Genomic DNA, 20,913 nt, shown 5'->3' with positions numbered 1-20,913 from the left:
GGACTTGGTTGTTTTTGCCAGCTCTTCCCGGAGGGCTTTGCTAGTTGTTTGGGAGCTGGTATCCTGGGCAACTTCAGATCGTAGCCATGTGCAGGGGGTTGGACTGAGTCTGTAAGGTGTGGGGGAACCTTACAGAGACTTTGCCTGACAGGGCTGTTCAAAATAACCCCATTTGGTGACAGGCTCTCTCTCTCTCTCTCTCTCTCTCTCTCTCTCTCTCTCTCTCTCTCTCTCTCTCTCTCTCTCTCTCTCTCTCTCTCTCTCTCTCTCTCTCTCTCTCTTTCAGCATTCTCCTGTTACTAGGTTAATGAAAGAAAACTGCTGCAGTTTTTTACTGCATGGCTGAGGAGGGTCTGTTTATTTATTTTGGGGGTGATAAAATGGAAGTTACAACCAAGACTAAGCTGATTTGGCTCCGCTGGGTCCCGTGGCTCTAGATGGGACAGGGCCAACTGGAGTTTTATTAGCCAATTACCTATTTCTGAAATAAGAGGATTTTAAACCCTCCAGCCCGTGTCAGAGAATGTTCACACACTGTCAGTGCACAGGCGCAGCAGTGCTTGGCAGCAGGAAGACAACTAAATGCTCAGCTCATTAAGACTGGTCGGAGTTTTCTGCTTGCTTTTTTACAAATGTAAAATCTTCGGCACCTTTGAAGGTGGACAATATGGAAGCCGCAAAACTCAATTAGGTTGTGGAAAAATAAGAGCACAGCGTGTGATGACCAGGCATTATTCATCAAGCGTGTACTCCGAAGAGCTCCAGCAATGCAAGAACATTTTGCTTCCCAGATTATATTGGTTATTTTTATATTTAATTCAGAGGTCCATGAATGTGCAGTGACTCCAGGGTTGAAAATCTTATCTTTAGAAGAAAGATTAGCTCTATTATATGTTATCTTCAGTTGTCATTTTCATACTTTGCCTGCAAGAGAGTGATAAGCTCATGGGAGAGAGAGCCTGAGATGCACAATCCTGAGAGGACTTTAATACAAACCTGAGAAAGGAAACAGATTAGCAGAGGACAAATACAGAACACAACTTGCTTTGTATCAATGCCGGCATCCTTTGATCTCCTCAGTACATTTGCTTTCTCTTTTTAAACTCTGTGGCTTTTATTTTGGTATAAAATTCGTTTTTATGCATTGAGCAGCAGGCCCTTTCTGGCAAATTGGAGGACAACTGGGTAATTATTTAGGACTCCAGAAGTGTATTCCGGGGCACCAAGGCTTCTGGGATGTAGTTGGCTGCCAAGAAGGAAAAAAAGGGGTGAGGAGATATTGGCTGATTTCCTTAGCTGCCCCACCAATAGGAGCTTTGCACTGGGCCCAGGGCAGTCCCACTGCACTCCACAGCTTTGGTGCCTAGAGGACCTTACCCTGCAATCATCTTCTCAATCAACCAGTCATATTTATTGAGCACTAACTGTGTGCAGAACACTGTACTGAGAGCTTAGGAGAGTACAAGGTAACAATGTAATAGAGTTGGTACACACATTCCCTTCCCACAATGAGCATACAGTGTAGAGGGGGAGATGGACAATACTATAAAGAAATTATGGCTGTGTACTTAAGTGCTGTGGGGCAATCACTCAGTGGTATTAATTAAATGCTTACTTTGGACAGAGCACCAAGTTTTTGAGCGAGTACAATACAAAGAGGTGGAAGACATGATCCCTGCTCTCAAGGAGCTGATGGTCTAGTGTCTCCTGGCCTTTTTCTTCAGAGTAATTGAGGCTACTAATGCTCACAAGCATTGGACTGGTGCTTCACAGAAATGTCTGAGAAAGAATGGAAGTAAAGAACAGGATGAGAGGAGCAGGAGCTATTGTGAATAAGTCAAGGTGGAATGAAGAGTAGAGACCAAGAGGGGAAAAGCAAATGGGTGGGCAGTAAATAACAACTAATCAGACTTGGCTTCACTTCAGATAAGGAGGCCACTGAAAAGATTGACTCAGGCCCCAAGGAATCATGTAGTGAGAGAATTTTTAGCAAAGGTAGGAATCAGCCCTGCAGAAAACATGAAAGAGATTTGCAGCAGAAAATGACAAAAGGTTTGCAAGAGCTTTGGGATCACCCCAGATGGGCTAATGTGTTTTGGAAGGCTTTTCATTTGGGAGGGAGGAGAGTGAGAAGATTGTGGAAAGAGAAGGAAAGTAGCAGTCACATTTGACAAGAAAGCCACGGGCCAAATTTTCTAACACTTCCTCAAAGTGTCCAGGTCAGGACCCCCTCTGGGCACCCTGCCCCCACACATTAATGCACAAACCCAACCAGAAGAGTATTTCCTGAGGCAGAAGGGAGCTGAAGGTTTGGCTGGAAGGCAAAGCAGCCGACTGGAAATACTACTGTCCAGAGGGTGGAGAGGCAAGTTAGTAGATAGGACAAGCACCCAGTTGATGCCAGTGTAACTTTCAAGGCAGAACAAGGGTCCTGAGAATCCTGTGGGATTCAAGAGTACCTGCTATTGCAATGGTGCCAAGTTTTTCTTTCCAAGAGATGCCACATATTAGTGTGACTGGAGAAAGCAAGTGGGTCTCCTCCCTCATTGACCAAAGTGCTGCAACTGTATGCATCAATTTGGGAAAATATCTGTAGGTCCTGGACTTCCTTAGTGTGACCACTATTGCACCCCTATCTTGTCTATCCTAAAAAAAGAAAAAAAAAATTCTGGACTCTACCAGTAGTAATAGTATTATTATGTACTTACTGTGTGTAGAGCAATGTATTAAGCACTTAGACTGTAGACTGTAAGTTCACTGTGGGTGGGGAATGTGCCTACCAACTCTGTTTTGTATTCTCCAATCACTTAGTACAGTGCTCTACACACAGAAAGCGCTCAATAAATACCATTGATTGATTAATCGCTGGGAAAGAGGGATGGGGGAATTAGACATGGACCCTCGGAGGCTTGCAGTCTATGGTTAGGGGTAGTGGAGGTGTGATCTGTCGGGGAGGACTTTAGACAGACATATCGGGAGCAGTGAAACACTAAAAGAGCATAGAGAACAAGAACAACTACACGAGACAAGAAAATGGAAATAAAAGTCAGGAGAGACTGTGGCTCGAGAAACAGAACTTCACCTCATGATTCAGAGTCCACAGCAATGGCTACCCAGTCGCTAGTTTTCATTCATTCGATTGTATTTATTGAGCACTTACTGTGTACAAAGCACTGTACTAAGCACTTTCTTAGCAGGCAGAAACTCCTCACCCTCGGTTTCAAGGCTCTCCATCACCTCGCCCCCTCCTACCTCACCTCCCTTCTCTCCTTCTACAGCCCACCCCACACCCTACGCTCCTCTGCCGCTAATCTCCTCATCGTGCCTCGTTCTCGCCTGTCCCGCCATCAACCCCTGGCACACATCATCCCCCGGGCCTGGAATGCCCTCCCTCTGCCTATCCGCCAAGCTAGCTCTCTTCCTCCCTTCAAGACCCTACTGAGAGCTCACCTCCTCCAGGAGGCCTTCCCAGACTGAGCCCCTTCCTTCCTCTCCCCCTCATCCCCCTCTCCATCCCCCTCATCTTACCTCCCTCCCTTCCCCACAGCACTCGTATATATGTATATATGTTTGTACATATTTATTACTCTATTTATGTATTTATTTTACTTGTACATATCTATTCTATTTATTTTATTTTGTTAGTATGTTTGGTTTTGTTCTCTGTCTCCCCCTTTTAGACTGTGAGCCCACTGTTGGGTAGGGACTGTCTCTATATGTTGCCAACTTGTACTTCCCAAGCACTTAGTACAGTGCTCTGCACACAGTAAGCTCTCAATAAATATGATTGACTGATTGATTGATTTCTCGAGGTTCTTTGGGGCCCCATGCTGCAGGTGCTGTTGTCGTTCCCGCCAGGGTGGTGGAAAACAGGATTGGATGGTGTCACCTTGATGGTACACTGGAGAGCTGGTTCTGGCCCATGGAGAGTTGGGGGTGGGTTGAAAGCACGCAGGGAAACAGGCTGTAAATACCAGATATTTCCTTTGGTTCTGGAGGTGAAAAGGAACTGAGAAGGCACAGCAGTGGCTTTTATAACCTACCTGGCCTGTTCAGCGCAGTGGGAGGCCTGAGGGCACACAAGATGTGCATTTTACCCAGCTGCGATGGAAGAGAGGGGCCAAGGAGCCACAGCAGTAGCTTTGTACCTGGCTTGGCATGCCCAGAAAATGCCCGGAGCAGACAGAGGTTCCTCAGCTGTGGTGGCAAGGGCTGATGATGCACAGGGAGGTGAGGTTGCGATTTCCAGGTGATTCTTCTCAATGGTGAGGAAGGCAGCTGGTGCCAGCCCTGGGTGGCCTAGAGGGAGGGCAGTTTTCTCAGACTTGGTCAGCGCGATGGGGTCAAGAGCTCACAGTGATGTGAGGCTGCAGGGCCTGGGTGTTTCGTTTGGCTCTGGAGGTGAAGAGTTGCCAAGAAGGCACAGCATTGAGTTTTGTACCCGGCCTGGAGTGTCCAGAGCGTGCTGGGGGCAGGCAGAAGAGTTCCTCACCCACAGTGGGAATGCCAAGGATATGCATCTTGTGCATTTCATCACCTTCCTCTCAACTTTCCTGTACAAACTCCTTTAATAATAATAATAATAATAATAATAATAATAATAATAATAATAATGGTATTTGTTAAGCGCTTTCTAAGTGCCAAGAACTAAGCTCCAGGGTGAATACAAGCAAATCGGTTTGAACACAGTCCTTTTCCCACGTGGGGCGCACAGGCTCAATCTCCATTTTACAGAGGAGGTAACTGAGACATAGAGAAGTGAAGTGATTTGCCCATGGTCACACAGCAGACGTGTGGCAGATCTGGGATTCTAACCCATGATCTTCTGACTGCTAGGCCCATCCTCTATTCACTGTACCATACTGCCTTGAACGGAGGCGTTGCCACCAAGTTGAAAGAGCATGAGCCTGGAAGTCAGAGGATCTGGGTTCTAATCCTGCCTCCACTGCTTGTCTGCTGTGGGAACTTGGGCAAGTCACTTCTCTGGGCCTCATTTCCTTCCTCTGTAAAATGGGGATTAAGGCTGGGAGCCCCATGTGGGATAGGGACTGTGTCCAATCTGATTGTCTTGTTCCTACCCCAGTGTTAAGTACCAGTCGCTGGTACACAGTAAATGCTTAACAAAGGCCATTTAAAAAGAAACAACCCACTCACTTCCTTTCCTCTAACTCCTTTACTTGGCTCTCTACAGAACATTTTTTCACTCCATTAAGCCCTCTTTCTCCAACATTGTCAGTGACCTTCTTCTTGCCAAATCAAAAGGATCCTAATCTTCCTTAATTCTCTTCGACTTCTTGTCTGTTTTTGATACTGTGGACCACCTTCTCCTGAAAACATCTCTAATTTTGGTTTTCTGACACAGCTCAGACTTTCCTCTCTGGTTTATCCTCTGTCTCTCTCACCTCTGTCTGCCACCCACTAATTGCAGGTGTCTTTCAAGGTTCTGTTTTAGTCCCTTTCTCTTCTCAATTTCCACTTTCTTTTGAGAGCTTACCTGTTCTCCAGGCTTGAGAAACAGTGTGGCCTAGTGGAAAGAGCATGGGCCTAGGAGTCAGAGGACCTAGGTTCTCATCCTGTCCCTGCCATTTGTCTGCACTGTGACCTTGGGCAAGTCACTTCACTTCTCTGTTGCCTCAGTTACCTCACCTGTAAAATAGGGATTAAGACTGTGAGCCCCATGGGGGACATAGACTATTTCCACCCTGATTATCTTGTATCTACCACAGTGCTTAATACAGTGCCTGCCACATAGTAAGCGCTTAACAAATACTATATAAAAAAGCCTTCAGTTATCACTTTTATGCATGTGATCTCCAAATCTACTCCTCTGGCCCTGATCTCTCTCCTTCTCTCCCTTTCCCCAGACTGAGCCCCCTTTTTCCTCTCCTCCTCCCCATCCCCCCTACCCTACCTCCTTCCCCTCCCCACAGCACCTGTATATAGGGTTGTACAGATTTATTACTCTATTTACTTTACTTGTACATATTTACCATTCTATTTATTTCGTTAATGATGTGTATCTAGCTTTATTTTTATTTATTCTGGTGACTTGACACCTGTCCATATGTTTTGTTTTGTTGTCTGTCTCCCCCTTCTAGACTGTGAGCCCGTTGTTGGGTAGGGACCATCTCCATATGTTGCCATCTTGTACTTCTCAAGCTCTTAGTACAGTGCTCTGCACAGAGTAAGTGCTCAATAAATACGGTTGAATGAATGAATGAATGACTCTCTTTCTGCCACCAGTAAATTTCTGCATGGACAGCCCACTCATACCTCAAGTTCAGTACATCCCCAGTTGAATTCCATTTTTTAGAACAGTACTGGGCATGTATTACATTGTTATATCATCATCCTCTCCTCCACCAGTCTTTCCTATCCCAGTCGACAATACTTCCATCCAGCCCGCCTCTCAAGCCCCAACCCTTACCATTATCCCTGACTCTTTCCTGTCTTTCAACCTCCCTATTCAGTGATCAAATCCTCTTGGCTCTTCCTGCACATTTTCAGAATCCGCTGCTTCCTCCCCCTGCCGGCCACCACACTGATCCAAGTGCTTTTCATATTTCTGCTGGACCTCTTCATCAGCCTCCCCTCTGATCTCTTCCCCTGGCAGCGGGCTGACCCTGTGCCCTTTGGCTCCTCCACCTGGCACACAGTGCCCTCCATCCGATGCCACTGCTTCTGGTTCCTTTGACCCCTTAGTTCGTAAGTGCCTAGTACAGTGCTGTGCCCACTAAGTGCTCGGTACAGTTTGGTGTTACTCGTTGTAAACCAAGCTCTTCAGTAGTGATTGCAAAGTATCCTGATGGGGCAAGAGGGAGCTGTTCCTCCTGTCCAGTAGAGCCTCTCACTTGATTTACTTGCTGTTCATTTCCATTTCTAAAATGTGGCAGACAAGGTGACCATTCCAGTGACCCTTCTCCCCCGCACCCACTTCCCTCCAATCAAGAGAATGTGGAGAGGCAACCCATTTCATAGGAAGAAATGCTTGTTTGAAGAGATCCGGCCTGCTCTCAGGGACCCTTGAAATCATTTTGTAAAGTTCCCAGGAAGCTCTTTGCATCGTGGGAGAACTCAGCTGAGTACCGCATCCAAACTGGAGCCCATCTTGTTAGGAGTGCTCCAGCTTCTATCTGGGGAAGTGTGTTTATCCCATAGAAACAGGATGTGCCATCTCTTTAAACCTTTTCTGGGTGAAAACAACTCAAGTGTTATCTGTGCTAAGGATTTTGTGCTTTCAAGGGTGCCAGTAGACAAAAAAGATCCTGAAGATCTGTCCGCTAACACCCTCAGAAAAGTTGTGGTGATGAAGAGGGTGACTTTCAAAACACCCATATATTTGGTGAAGATGTTTGAGCTTGCCAGGTGAAGTCAATAGAGGCTGATCTAGAGAGCAAAGGAAAAGAGATGTTTTATTACCTAGCTAAGTCTGCTCTTGCGTGTCAAGTTGTTTATGCCGCTTGGATGTTAATGAGAGATAAAAAGAATTGTAAAGAAGCGACGTTTATTTTAGCAGGTCTGAAGCTCTCCAGTGCGGACTTCATAGCTAGATTTCTCTATATGTCAATGAACCATATTTATTGAGCTCTGTAGTAAGTTCTTGGAGAGTACAATGCAACAGAATTAGCAGACACATTCCCTGCCCATAAGGAGCTTACTGTCTAGAGGGGGTGACAGACATTAATATGAATAATTTATAGTATAAAATTTAAAGATATGTACATAAGTGCTGTGGGGCTGGGGGTTGGGCAAATAATGAATGTCTGAAGGTCACAGATCGAAATGCATAGATGACCCTGAAGGGAGAGTGATCCAGAGAAAAGAGGGCTTAATTGGGGATTGGCCTCTTGGAGCAGTTATGATCTTAGTAACGCTTTGAAGGTGGAGAGGGTGGTGGTCTGGCGTACATGGAGGGGGAGGGATTTCCATGTCAAGGGGAGGACTTGGGTAATGGGTCGGTGGCGAGAAAGATGAGATCGGTGCACAGTGAGTAAGCTGGCGCCCAAGGAGCAGAGTGTGTGGGCTAGGCTGTAGTAGGAGACTAGTGAGGTGAAGTAGGATGGGGTGAGCAGATTCAGTGCTTTAAAGCCGTTGGTAAGGAGTTTCTGTTTGATGTGGAGGTGGATGGGCAGCCATTGGAAGTTCTTGAGGAGTCAGGGAGACATACACAGCATCAGACATGGAGTGAGTACGATGTGGGTTTTCTGCCCCGCTAAGTTCCTCAGGTAAACTACCACACACTATAGAACTGTATGTGGATAAAAACACAAAATCTCCAAGTCTAAGAGAGCGCTCCAGCCCAAAGGGAGGACTTGTGGTATGGTGGCCATGGATATATTGGTTTGAGAGGGTAACTTCTTTTTCAATGCTTTAATAACCTACTGGTGAAAAATCAGAATTTGACCAAGAAGGTATTTCCTCTCTTGCCTGGAATCAGTGGGATCACAAATCAATCAAACAGTGGTATTTATTGAGTAGTTACTGTGTGCAGAGCACTGTAGTAAGCACTTGAGAAAAGCACAGTCAATCATTGGTATTTATTGAGCATTTACTGTGTGCAGAGCATTGAACTAAGTGCTCGAAACACTAAGACACAATCCCTGCCCACAAATTGCTTATCAGATTTTCTTTTATTTTTTCTGGGATGCTTAGGTCACCCGGGTGAACAGAAATCAAGTCAGTCTATTGCACTGCCACCTTCCCGCTCTCGTGTAGTCTCCTCAAGCGAAGGAGCCAGCGGTTTCCAAGGAGGCAGCCTTCTCTCCCACAGTGGCCACAGAAGTAAGTATTCAGGGGCTAACAGATCAGCCTGGTGGGCGGAAAACTCTCCAGGATGGGGTATTTTGTATGAACCTCCTGATGGACAAGGAGAAGTGGTGGGATGTCAAAAACAGATTTGTGGGCATCTGGGTCGCGTGTGTTCATTAATCAAGGAGAGCATTTGCAACTCCCGGCTCTATGAACAGCCTTTGGAAACCTTCAAACCGTTTTGTTCCTGTTTAGCCTCTCACCTGCAGGGGTTGGGGGAGTGATCAGGGGAGCAGGGAGAACGTTGGACTGTGTTTTAAAAGCAACATCCATCATCATCAGATCAGAAGCAGCGTGGCATGGCGGCAAGAGCACGGGCTTGGGAGTCAGAGGACATGGGTTTTAATCCTGGCTCTGCCACTTGTCTCCTGTGTGACCTTGGGCAAGCCGCTTAGTTTCTCCGTGCCTCAGTTACCTCGTCTGTAAAAGGGGGTTTAAGACTGTGAGCCCCACAAGGGACAACCTGATTAGCTTGTATCTACCCCAGTGCTTAGAACAGTGCTTGGCACATAGTAAGTGCTTAACAAATACCATAATAATAATTATTATTATTTTTATTATTGATTGATTGATTTAGTGATCTGCATATTGAGTGTCTCCTCGGTGTGAAACATTTTACTAAGTGCACGGGAGAGTGCAACAGAAATGATATAGTCTTCTTGCCCTCCAAGAGCTTGAAATTCAATATTTTGAGGGTTGGAGGAAATTCAGCCCCGAGGTTGGAGCTTGGTTTAGAAAAGGTCCCCCCATGAGTAATCCCAGCTTTTTCCTTTGGGCCTCAGAAATCGTTGTCTTGCCTGTGGGGTCAAATGTAAATAGTGTCAATCCATCAATCGATCAGTGGTATTTATAAAGTGCTTACTGTGTGTATAGCACTGTACCATGCACTTGGGGAGAACACAGTACAACACAGTTAGTAGACATCCTAGAAGAGTGAGAGAGCGACTGTGTGTGTGTAAGGTAAAAATAAAAATGGGAATGGGAAGACCTTTGGGCTGTATGCCAGGGAGTGCCAGGCCAAAAGGTCATTCCATCCATTGAGGTGGATCTCGTGCCAAAGCTGTTGTCTCCTAGGTTCTCTCCTCCCTCCTCCTCCTCCATTAGGGCTTTCATCACCACATGGCCTAGAGGATAAAGCACGAGTCTAGGGGCAGAAAGAACTGGGTTCTACTCCCGGCTCCAATTCAGAGCCCATGGGCTCTTACAGTGCTCATTTTCAGCAGGAGATGAGGATGTTAGAGCTGATTTGCTGGATGGAGAAAATAATTAAACACCTGAGAATATCTCTTGTCACCTGGAAAATATCATTGTTTGTTGGTTTCAGAAGAAAGAGCAAGGGGATAGATGGATGGAGGGAAAGAACTTCTTTGCCCCACCAGGAGGGGTGTCAGTGTAAGGCAGGATGGAGGCATGGTACAGAGAGGGAGAAGCATCCAGGAGGTGTGGGGCAATTGGGCAAGGAGGTCCGCTCTGGGTCACAGTACCTCCTGACTGGAAACAGGCAGGGCTCTGAGGTAGAAGCTGTATGCTGCCTTTATTCATTCAGTTGTATTTGTTGAGCACTTACTGTGTGCAGAGCACTGTACTAGATGCTTAGGAATGTATAATATAACAATAAGCAGACACATTCCCAGCCCTTAACAAGCTTACAGTCTAGAGTAATCTTTAGATTACTCTATCCTGTAACAACCAGTCCTGGGAACACTGTGCTATTTTGTCTTGGACCATAACTCTTCTGAGTAAAGCACTGTTTTTACCGCTGCCCTGCCACTCCAGCCTTTTTGTGTAAGAATGAATTTGACACAAATCCTTCTTTACCCTCACTTGATTCCTCCCCATGTTAGCACTCAATTACCCACTCCACCCTCTGCCCCCCACAGCAGTTCTGAGCATATCTTTCAGCCCTGTTGCTTCTCCCTTCCTGTAATTTATTTTAGTGTCTGTCTTCTCCTCTAGACTGTAAACTCCGTACGGGCAGGGATTATGCCTACTAAATGTACTGTACTCTCCCAAGTACTTACAGTGGTCTACTTAGTGTAAGTGCTCAGTAAATACCATTGATTGATGGATTCTTTAATTTAATGTGGTATATGATGCTTCGTGATGTTCATGATCATCATCCTGATTCTGTTAGCATGGCTTAGTGGAAAGAGCACAGGCTTGGGAGTCAGAGATAATGGGTTCTAATCCCGGCCCTGCCACTTGTCAGCTGTGTGACTTTGGACAAGTCACTTAACTTCTCTCTGCCTCAGTTACCTTATCTGGAAAATGGGGATTAAGACTGTAAGCCCCACTTGGGACAACCTGATAACCTAGTATCTCCCCCGGCGCATAGAACAGAGCTTGGAACATAGTAAGCGCTTAACAAATACTATCATTATTATTCCCCCTTCTAGACTGTGAGCCCGTTGTTGGGTAGGGACCGTCTCTATATGTTGCCGATTTGTACTTCCCAAGCGCTTAATACAGTGCTCTGCACACAGTAAGCACTTAATAAATATGATTGAATGAATGAATTAATGAATGAATGAATATTCAGCCAGATCTCCTGGCAAGTGTGGGTTGCCATCTTGATCAATCCTATGGTAAGGGTACGCACCCTTTGGTCAACATCATCTATTTCTGCCAACATTGCTTTCCTAGACAGAGGGGCACTGGTGAAAGAGTGGTCCCTAACCCCTCAATTCCGCTCTACCCAAATTAGATAGTTAAAACACACAGTCTGGTAAAACAGACCAAGTGGCTTATTCATTCAATCATATTTATTGAGTGTTTACTGTGTGCAGAGCACTGTACTAAGGGTTTGGAAAGCTACCTAGTTTCTGGGGGAAAACTTACTGTGGTGGGTGGATTGGAATCAGTCTCCATCTAAGGGTGAGAATCAGAATTTCTTCCCCGTTCCTGGGTGGGAAAGGAAGCAAGGAGGCTGGGGAGTGAATCATTGCCCTAGCAGATGTGGGTCAAGATTGCTGAGATCTACAGACTGGGTTCAAACAAAGGAGAGACATGAGGGTGTCAAGGTAACTTATCTCTCATTTCCTCTGCTCACCTAAATTGCTTGTCTAAAAGCTTCACAATTTATGCGTACTTAAGGATCAGTAACTCTGATGCAGTCAGTGTGTGACTCCTTCCTGTGGGAACATTGCAGGTGCCAGAAATGTGGCTCGGGCCCAAAAGCTGGCTGATGTGGACAGTGAACTGGCTGCCATGCTTTTCAGCCATATGCAGGAGGGGAGCAAGGCTTACCAGCACACCAGTCGAGAAGCGGAGGCCGTCCGCCAACGGAAGCTGGGAAGAATGATGTCAGTGCGCCGGCAGGAGGCCAAGGGAAACGTGGACCCAAGCAAAGCAAGTCTGGTGAGGGAGTTGTGTCCTGCTCTTTTGGTGTTTCCCAGGCAGGGCCCTTCTTCAGCACGCCTTCCTCCTATCAGATAGGAATGTCACACAGTTTAGGCAGAGAAGACTAGGGACTTCCTCCTTTGAACAACATTTTCTTACCATTCCAAATATTCCCAACTGCCTGCTGATGTGCCAAGAGGTTTTAACCTGTTCCGAAACAATTTGGGCAACTTGGAAACATTTCAAAACATCAGGCACATGGCAGAGCCTCCGGCACTTTTAGACCTTCCACAGTCATTCTTAAAGGGATGAAATACTAATGGACGTACCAGGCACTTTTGAAGAGAATGAAGAACATCAGTGTGTTAGAGGAGCGATTTGCTCAGGACCACCATTTTTGAATTTTGAAAAGGTCTGGGAATTTCAGGCCCCACCTGCTGTTTGAAGGCACCAGAGAAATGGACTCAGTTATAAGGGTGTTTGTTGGGTAAGAGGGCTCACTGAGGTGGCACCGTCCTCGGACAGGGCTCGGGCCAGGTAGCGGGAAGTTGGATGAAGCCTGAGCCAGAGTCGGGCAGGGCGAAGTTGGGCATATCACTTAACTTCTCTGTGCCTCAGTTCCCCCATCTGAAAAGTGGGGATTAAGACTGTGAGTCCTCTGTGGGACAGTGACTATGTCTAACCCAATTATCTTGTATCTACCCCAGTGCTTAGAACAGTGTGTGGCATATAGTAAGTGCTTAACAAATACCATAGTCATTATTATTATCATTATTATTATTATTATTATCTGGTGCTCCTTTACATCATAGGTCAGACTTCTTGGGGCCGGGAGAGACAATGTTGGGTGGCTCTGGAACGTTGAAATCTGCATTGCTCCCGGAATTACAGTTCCCAAAAGTGCTCAGGCATTCCCCCCTCGTGCAATGCATCATGTTTGTGCTGCATCTTCCTGCCTTCCACATCCAAAGTTAGACCTGGTCGGAAGAAGAAAGTTGGGATGGTGCAGGAAAGAAACACACTCACTGGGCTTGGGTTGAGCTGGAGGGGGTCAGAAGAGGAAGATTTATAGAGAAGAAGCATGGTATAGTGGATAGAGCATTGGCCTGGTACTCAGAAGGTCATGGGTTCTAATCATGGCTCTGCCACTTGTCTGCTCTATTAACTTGGGCAAGTCACTTCACTTCCCTGTGCCTCAGTTGCCTCAGTTGCCTCAGTTACCTCATCTGTCAAATGGGTTCAAGACTGTGAGTCCCATATGGGACAAAGACTATATCCATCCCTATTTGCTTGTATCTACCCCAGTGCTTAGTACAGTGCTTGACACATATTAAGAGCTTAGCAAATATCATGATTATTATTATTATCATCACTTCAGCTTCCCTACTAAACTCCTGCAGTTATTGTCAGAGTTAACAGTGGTGCTCCATAGGAGCCTCAGTTATGGGGAGGTAGGAGGTAAGCGTGAGGCTGAATATATAAGATGAAGATAGAGTGTCTCGCCCTCTTCCCTAAATTTCCCGACCCCAAGAGGAAATGCAGCATTGACATCCCCCACTCCTCAGCATCCACCGTGAGCCGGGCCGGGTGAAAGAGACCCCAGATTCCATCTGGCTGACAGCGCTCTCTCCCGCGGGAAGGTTCGTCAGAACGCACGGGCTCGGCAGACTCGGGACCTCCAGATCATCGATGCCTACCGGGAGCGCTCCAAGGCGGAACACATATCCTTCATGCTGAGTCAGGCCATCACCACGCACCACACCATCTACGCTTCTCTGGGCACCGCCGAGTTCTTTGAGTTTGCCCTCAAGAATCCTCATGGGGTCCAGCACACCGTGACGATAGAGATAGACAACCCAGAGCTGAGGTAGGAGTCAGAATCCTCTCCTACTTTCTGGTCCCTTCCCTGCTTGTTGACATTCCTTGGGTCACCCCATGGGAGACTGATGGCCTATATAGAATGCAGAGGATCAGTAATTTCAACAATTTAGAGTGAAGCCGCACCCACATCCCTAGTGGTTGAGATTTGGGAATTCTTTTGAGAGAATACCCTAACTGTGTATTTTTCTGGGATAACTGAAAATTTGGATTAAAAGCCAAGTCTTTTCACAAGCTTCCACATGCAGGCATGCAGTCAGTTCTCGTACAGTTAGAGAAGCAGCGTGGCTTAGTGGCAAGAGCCCGGGCTTGGGAGTCCGAGGTCATGGGTTCTAATCCCGGCTCCACCACTTGTCAGCTGTGTGACTTTGGGCAAGTCACTTAACTTCTCTGTGCCTCAGTTACTTCATCTGGAAAATGGGGATTAAGACTGTGAGCCCTACATGGGACAACCTGATAACCTTGTATCTATCCTAGTGCTTAGAACAGTGCTTGGCACATAGTAGGCACTTAACAAGTACCATCATTATTACAGTGCTGTGCACCCAGTAAGCACTCAATAAATATGATTGAATGAATGAATGAATAACATGGAATTATGTTCTAGAGAAACCCTGTAATAAATCCTACCCCGGGACTGTCAGTACGCTGATGGGGACAACCGTTTCCTCTGACCCCACATCACAATCTCTACAGTCAAATGTAGATTATGACCTAATTCCTCAACATGGTTCTATCCAAAGCATGGAATTGAAAACAAGCATTATGGGAGAACCGATGAATAATAGTGATAATTGTGGTTGTTTAAGCATCACTATGTGCTCAGCATGGGGATAGATACAATACAAAAAGATCGGACACAGTCCCGGAACAAAATGAGGCTTACATTTTAAGGGGTAGTCAGATATTTAATCCCTGTTTTACAAAAGAGGAAACAAAGGCACAGAGAAGTGCCCAAGGCCACCCAGCAGGCAAATGGTAGAGCCAGGAATAGACTAAAAGTGCATAGGCCATCAGCCTTTAAAGGTTTCCAACTAAAATATGTTTTTCTTTTTGAAGGAGCAGCAGGGTGGGGTAGACACCCCTGTAGATCGTGCAGTGGGTTTACCGTTGATTTGGGTGGCACAGTTTACATCCTCTAATAATAGCTCTCTGAACCTTTCTCTTTCAGTATCATTGTAGACACTAGAGAGTGGAAGCACTTCAAAGACGTAGTCAAAATGCACACTCCAGTGGAAGAAGACATGTTCCACATCAATGAAAATCTCATTCCTCAACTGTTCCTTCGGCCAAAGGAGACCATCCACATCCCTTTTAAATATCAGACCTTCTCTGTAGATCATACAGCCACCTTGCGGGTAGGAAACTTGTCTTAATAATAACAATGGTATTTGTTAAGCTCTTATAATGGGCCAACTTGTTGGAATTGATACAGTACAGGGAAGCAGCGTGGCTCAGTGGAAAGAGCCCGGGCTTTGGAGTCAGAGGTCATGGGTTCAAATTCCGGCTCCTCCAACTGTCAGCTCTGTAACTTTGGGTAAGTCACTTAACTTCTCTGTGCCTCAGTTACCTCATCTGTAAAATGGGGATTAAAACTGTGAGCACCCCGTGGGACAACCTGATCACCTTGTAACCTCCCCAGCACTTAGAACAGTGCTTTGCACGTAGTAAGCACTTAACAAATACCATCATTATTATTATTATTACAGTCAAATCAGATACAGCCCCAGCCCCAGATAGGGATCACGGGCTACTGTTGAGGGGGAACAGGTATTTAAACTCCAATATACAGGTGGGGAGACGTTAAGTGATTTAACCAAGGTCACACAGCAGGCGAGTGGAGAAGTCAGGCTTAGAGTCCAAGTCTCCCGTTCCTGCGCACTTTCCACTAGGCCACACTGTTTCCAAGTGCTTAGAACAGTACTTGGCAAATAGTAAGCGCTTAACAAATACTATGATTATTATTATTATTCTTAATAATAATAATAATAATATTGATATTATTATTCTCCTAATGCCTTCCTCCCAAACCTGCATTATGCCTTTTGGTGAAAAACACATAGAGAGATCCTTCTTTTTCGCTCTTATTGACTCCTCCACCCTCCCATAATTTCTTGAAGTCCCAAATCTAGCTTTGAATTCAGTGTTTCATTTTCCCCCCACACAATTTTCTTTTTTTTCCTGCTCTCCTTGGTGTTGAGGTTGGGCCAGAATTGTTTTCTAGAAAAAGTTTTACTCCAGCCTATAAAGTTATTTTTCCACATTCAGCCATTTTATCAGATGAGGACATCTCCTGACCAATTGACCCTTCTCTGTTATGAATTGGTCATCAAGGGTCCCCACTCTGTCCTGGCTTCTTAAGAGTCTGTCTGTTAAAAGGGGAAAATCAGAGAAACTTTTTCCAACTTTAAACCATGGCTTCAGTTGAATCTGTTGTAAATCCCTCTCCTCTTAATTAGAGACAAGGGATAACTTCAGCTTTTTCTGCTGGCTCTTAACGGGGAGGGGGGTAAAAATCTCACAGAAGGAATAAACAGCAGCCCACAGTAAGAATAAACACCTAGGCTAGGAACTTGAATAGAGGAGAATTTATTAAAAACTGCTTTGTCTGCCACCCCTGTTGGCATTATTGAAGGATTGTCCTACCTCCTACTCTTTCCCTCTCCCCAGGCTACAGACAAGGTTGTCTGTGGACATAATTCAATCGTTCCCAGGCCTTATTTTAAGAGGAAAATCATTCAGTCTTAATGGAATCTCAGGTTCTTATCTTTCATCGCCTCCCAAACTCTGAACCCCAGAATCCAAGCAGTCATTTAGGGGGACCCTGTGGAGCACCTAAAAGCTGGTGAATCTCGGAGCCATTAATGCAGATTTGTACTTCATCTTTAATGCTTTTAATGTGACTGGCATCAATTTGTTTCCTGCAGGATGCCGGGGAGCTGAGATCGGAGAAGGACCCAGATGAGGGGCCGCCTGGGCTGTCCAGTCCCATGTCCACGAAATGCATTAAGGTAAACGGAGAAGTCAGTTGAAGCTTCGGCTTGTTAAAAGGACAGCTGTGTCACAGTCGTAGCCAAAGTAGTGGAATGACAGGTGACACATATCAGGCCTCCTGGCCAAAGCAGTGTAGAGGACTGGACAGTTGCAGTGGGGCCTCGTGTAAAGAACATGGGGCCAGGAGCCTGAGTTCTAATCCCAGCTCTTCCTCGTGCCCGTTGTCTGACCTTGGGCAAGGCACTTCACTGCTCTGTGCCTCAGTTTTCTTATCCGTAAAATGGGGATTCAATAACTGTTCATCCTACTACTTAGACTGTGAGTGCCATGTGGGATGGGGACTGTCTCCAATCTGATTATCTTGCATCTACCCCAGCACGTAGTACAGTGCTTAACACATAGGAGATGCTTAACCAATTCCACATTTATCATCATCTTTAGAATCCAGAAAGTTCTAGCCTTTCTTCCCTATCATTTATGTTAACTTGTTTATTGAATCTGTTAAGCACTTACTATGGGCCGAGCACTCTACTAAGTGCTGGGTAAAAGTACAAGGAGAAAAATTGAGATAGGGTTCTTGACACACAAGACCTCACAATCTAAAATTGGGGTGGAGTGAAGAAGAAGAGACAAACTGGGAAAGAAATAACCGTGAAAATTCACCCATAAGTGACAGATATGGACATTAGAGAAGCAGCGTGGCTTAGTGGAAAGAATTGTAGAATTATAGGTACATACACATCAAAACAAGTAAACAGGCATTAATATAAATAGAATTATAGGTATGTACCTAAACACACAAGTGCTGTGGGGCGGAAAGGGAGGGTAGAGCAAAGGCAGTGAGTTGGGACGATTGCGAGGGGAGGAGGAGCTGAGGAAAAGGGTGGCTTAGTGTGGGAAGGCCTCCTGAAGGAGGTGAGCCTTCAGTAGGGCTTTGAAGGGGATAAATATGATTGGTGGATTTGACGAGGGAGGGCATTCCAGGTCAGAGGTAGGATGTGGGCCAGAGACAAGTGAGAACAAGGCCCAATGAGAAGGTTAGCACCAGACAGTATCTGTTCTCCCTCCTACCTAGACTTGGAGCCCCATATGGAACAGGAACTGTGTCCAACTCGGTTAACTTGTGTCTACCCCAGCACTTAGAACATAGTAAGCACTAATCAGTTTATAATAATAATAATGATGATAATAATAAAGATAACAATATTCATAATGGATTCTATGGGGCTTGGGAGTGGCAGCAGACTTCACAAGGCTAAAAGTCAAAGAGTCCCCACCGGGGTCTCTCATCAGCTACTTTCAGACTCTTTCAGTTGTTATCAGTAACTAGGGATGAGTGAATCCAGCTGAGAAAACATGGGCTTCTGGGAGTTGGTCTGATTGTCCCCATTTGGCACCTATGAACCCAAAAACATAAAGCACAAGAAAAGCATCGGTCTCTCACTGCTGCTTAGTACAGGGTCCTGCACATAGTAAGCACTCGATAAATACGATTGACTTGTTGCTGTAGAGACAGGCCCTGAGGTTCTTCACCTCTCCTGCCAGTGCCATCTTAGGTCTGTGCAGCAATGGTTTTCCTTACACTGGAGTAGTTGGGCTTCAGCATTCTCCCTGTCACACAGCTGCAGGACAGGGCTGCTTCCCCTGCTCTTGGAGGAGAAACCCATCAGAGGGTAGACTTTCTCTGCATTGGGAACCTCTGTAGTTATTTCTTCTAATCCCTTTCCAGTGAAGCTTGACCCCACCCTCTCGAGCATATAATAATAATAGTGATATTTGTTAAGCACTTACTATGTGCCAAGCACAGTACTAAGCACTGGGGTGTATACAAACAAATTGGGTTGGACAAAGTCCCTGTCCTGCATTTGGCTCACAGTCTTTACAGATGAGGTAACTGAGGCACTGAGAAGTGAAGTGACTTGCCCAAACCAAAGCCTGGATTAGAACCCATGACCTTCTGACTCCCAAGCCCGTGCTCTATCCACTACACATTCCATACTCCAACCTTGCCCCCCTCCATTCCAAGTCCCCTTCATTTCCCCATCCACAGCCCTGCCAGGGCAGCTTTGTTGCCCTGGGTCCTGGGCCCTAGCCACACCCGAGGCTTCTGGCCTCAAAGTTGGGGGCCGTAGCCAAGTCCAGATAAGGTGGGAGAGGAAAGAGGGCAGGTCTCAGAGGAGAAGGATTAGAAATAAGGAAAGCTCTCAGACATTTTCTGTCGATACTCTTGCTCTTCCAAATCCTCCTTCCCTTTGACCATCCCTCTTTCCCCAGCCTGCCCAGCCAGGAATGATGGAAGTAGTGAGGCCCATGCTTTGGTGCCCTCCTGCCTCCCAAAAGAGTTCCAAAAATCAATGCAGAACAGAGCAGGGGTACACTGGGTGAATGGAAAGATGACAATAACCTTTGGTGCATATGGTGAAGGTCTCGGAAAACTGAGGGAATGGGGAGGACTAGGTTAGATAGGACAGAGCCAGTTTCCTTCTCAGGTGAGTTAATTTTATTGGAACTCAAGTAGCAGTGACTTCTGCACTGCTGATGTGGATCTGGAGTGGGAAGTAAGGGTTCAAGGGTCATATTTACTGTTCCTTGACTCTGTTAGTGTTGGGGCCAGCCCCTTGGGCTGCCAGTGGTGTTATTCTGCAGTGCAGAATGATCGGCAGTGAGCAACCTTGTCACATCCAGAAATTAGAGACATCTTTAGAGACTGGGACTTTCTGAAGCCTGGAAAACAGTGTCTTAGCATTGCATCCCTCTGGAGCTACAACTAAATTGCTGAACCATCCAACCTGTCCATGATCAGAGCACACTGGCTCAGGTTTTGACCCTCTCCTTGCCACATGCCATGTTTGCAAGCCACTGAGCGAATGTTTTTCATGAGTGTGAAAGGTCTGGAGCTCTTGTGTCGGCTGGGGGGAAGGAGGAGAGTCAGGTGATCCCAAAGACTGCTGTTCCAGTGTCCTCAAGAAACAGCTTTGTCATTGTGGGGGTGGAGAGAACCCACATGCCTCGCTTTCCTAGACAGGAGCCAGCTTCTCCATGCTTCAGGGGCTCGTTGGACTTATGTATGTTTCCTCAGCCCCATTCCTTCCCTGTAGTGGGACTAAAATCCTTAATTATGTTCACAAAGGGGACCCAGCATTTTCAAGGAGGTCTGGACCTGGCCCCAACGTGGAGAAACTAGCCCTCAGGAGAACTCAGGCATGCTATATTCTCCCTGGGTGGCTTTCTTCAGGGAACGTTTTCTCAGAGAAATGCATTTTTGCTGTATTCCGGTAAATACCACAGCCTTTCACTTTCAGAGATGGTGCCCCCGCCTGCACTTTGGGAAATAAAACAGAGTGCTAAAGAAACAGGCAGTTAATGAGCCAGCTCACTTTCCAAGTTTTTTCCCAGCAACTGATTCTAGCCAGGTCACGGTCGGGCTTGGCTTGGGAGTCTAACTGGGGGTCACATACGCTACAGCTGAATATTGTCTGTCTTCCACAAACATTCAGCAGGGAGACCTGTAACCACTTTACTTTCAGCCAGGAAAATAGAAAGCCATAAATGCCCTAGGTGTATTACAGGGGAAACTTTCATCTCTCTCCAATGCCTCAGTGAAAACCTCATTATGGGGAAAGGAGGCCAACACAGTATTGCAATATACCACCTTATGATTATATCTGAGTTTAACAAGCATGTGTTGCAAGAAGTATTAGACATTCTCATTAATTTGTGAGTTTGCTTGTTATCACTTTGGTGGTTATTTCTCCTCAGGACTGAATTGATGCCGGTTCCCAATCTTGGACTAATTCAGTGCACAGAGGGCTCTTGAATAGGTTGGCTGTCTAAAACATTTCTCTGTTACTGGCCCATCTACTTTCTGCTCGTGGCCTACAGTTCATAGAGAGG

At 46.0% G+C, this 20,913-nt stretch overlaps 1 protein-coding gene across 3 annotated transcripts in view; it reads left to right on the top strand.

Moving 5' to 3' along the window:
* NPHP4 (nephrocystin 4) overlaps positions 1-20,913 on the top strand; it is a 187,221-nt gene that overhangs the window by 150,790 nt on the left and 15,518 nt on the right. For all 3 annotated transcript variants that reach the window (XM_038747231.1, XM_038747229.1, XM_038747230.1), the window contains 5 exons: positions 8,653-8,781; positions 11,957-12,165; positions 13,788-14,014; positions 15,197-15,383; positions 16,953-17,036. In XM_038747231.1, the coding sequence (XP_038603159.1) occupies positions 8,653-8,781; positions 11,957-12,165; positions 13,788-14,014; positions 15,197-15,383; positions 16,953-17,036 (836 nt within the window). The remainder of the gene's footprint in view (positions 1-8,652; positions 8,782-11,956; positions 12,166-13,787; positions 14,015-15,196; positions 15,384-16,952; positions 17,037-20,913) is intronic.

The sequence above is a fragment of the Tachyglossus aculeatus genome, chromosome 5 (genome assembly GCF_015852505.1).
Source record: "Tachyglossus aculeatus isolate mTacAcu1 chromosome 5, mTacAcu1.pri, whole genome shotgun sequence".
NCBI classification, from domain to species: Eukaryota; Metazoa; Chordata; class Mammalia; order Monotremata; family Tachyglossidae; genus Tachyglossus; species Tachyglossus aculeatus.
This window is presented reverse-complemented; position numbering and strand designations above follow the sequence as displayed.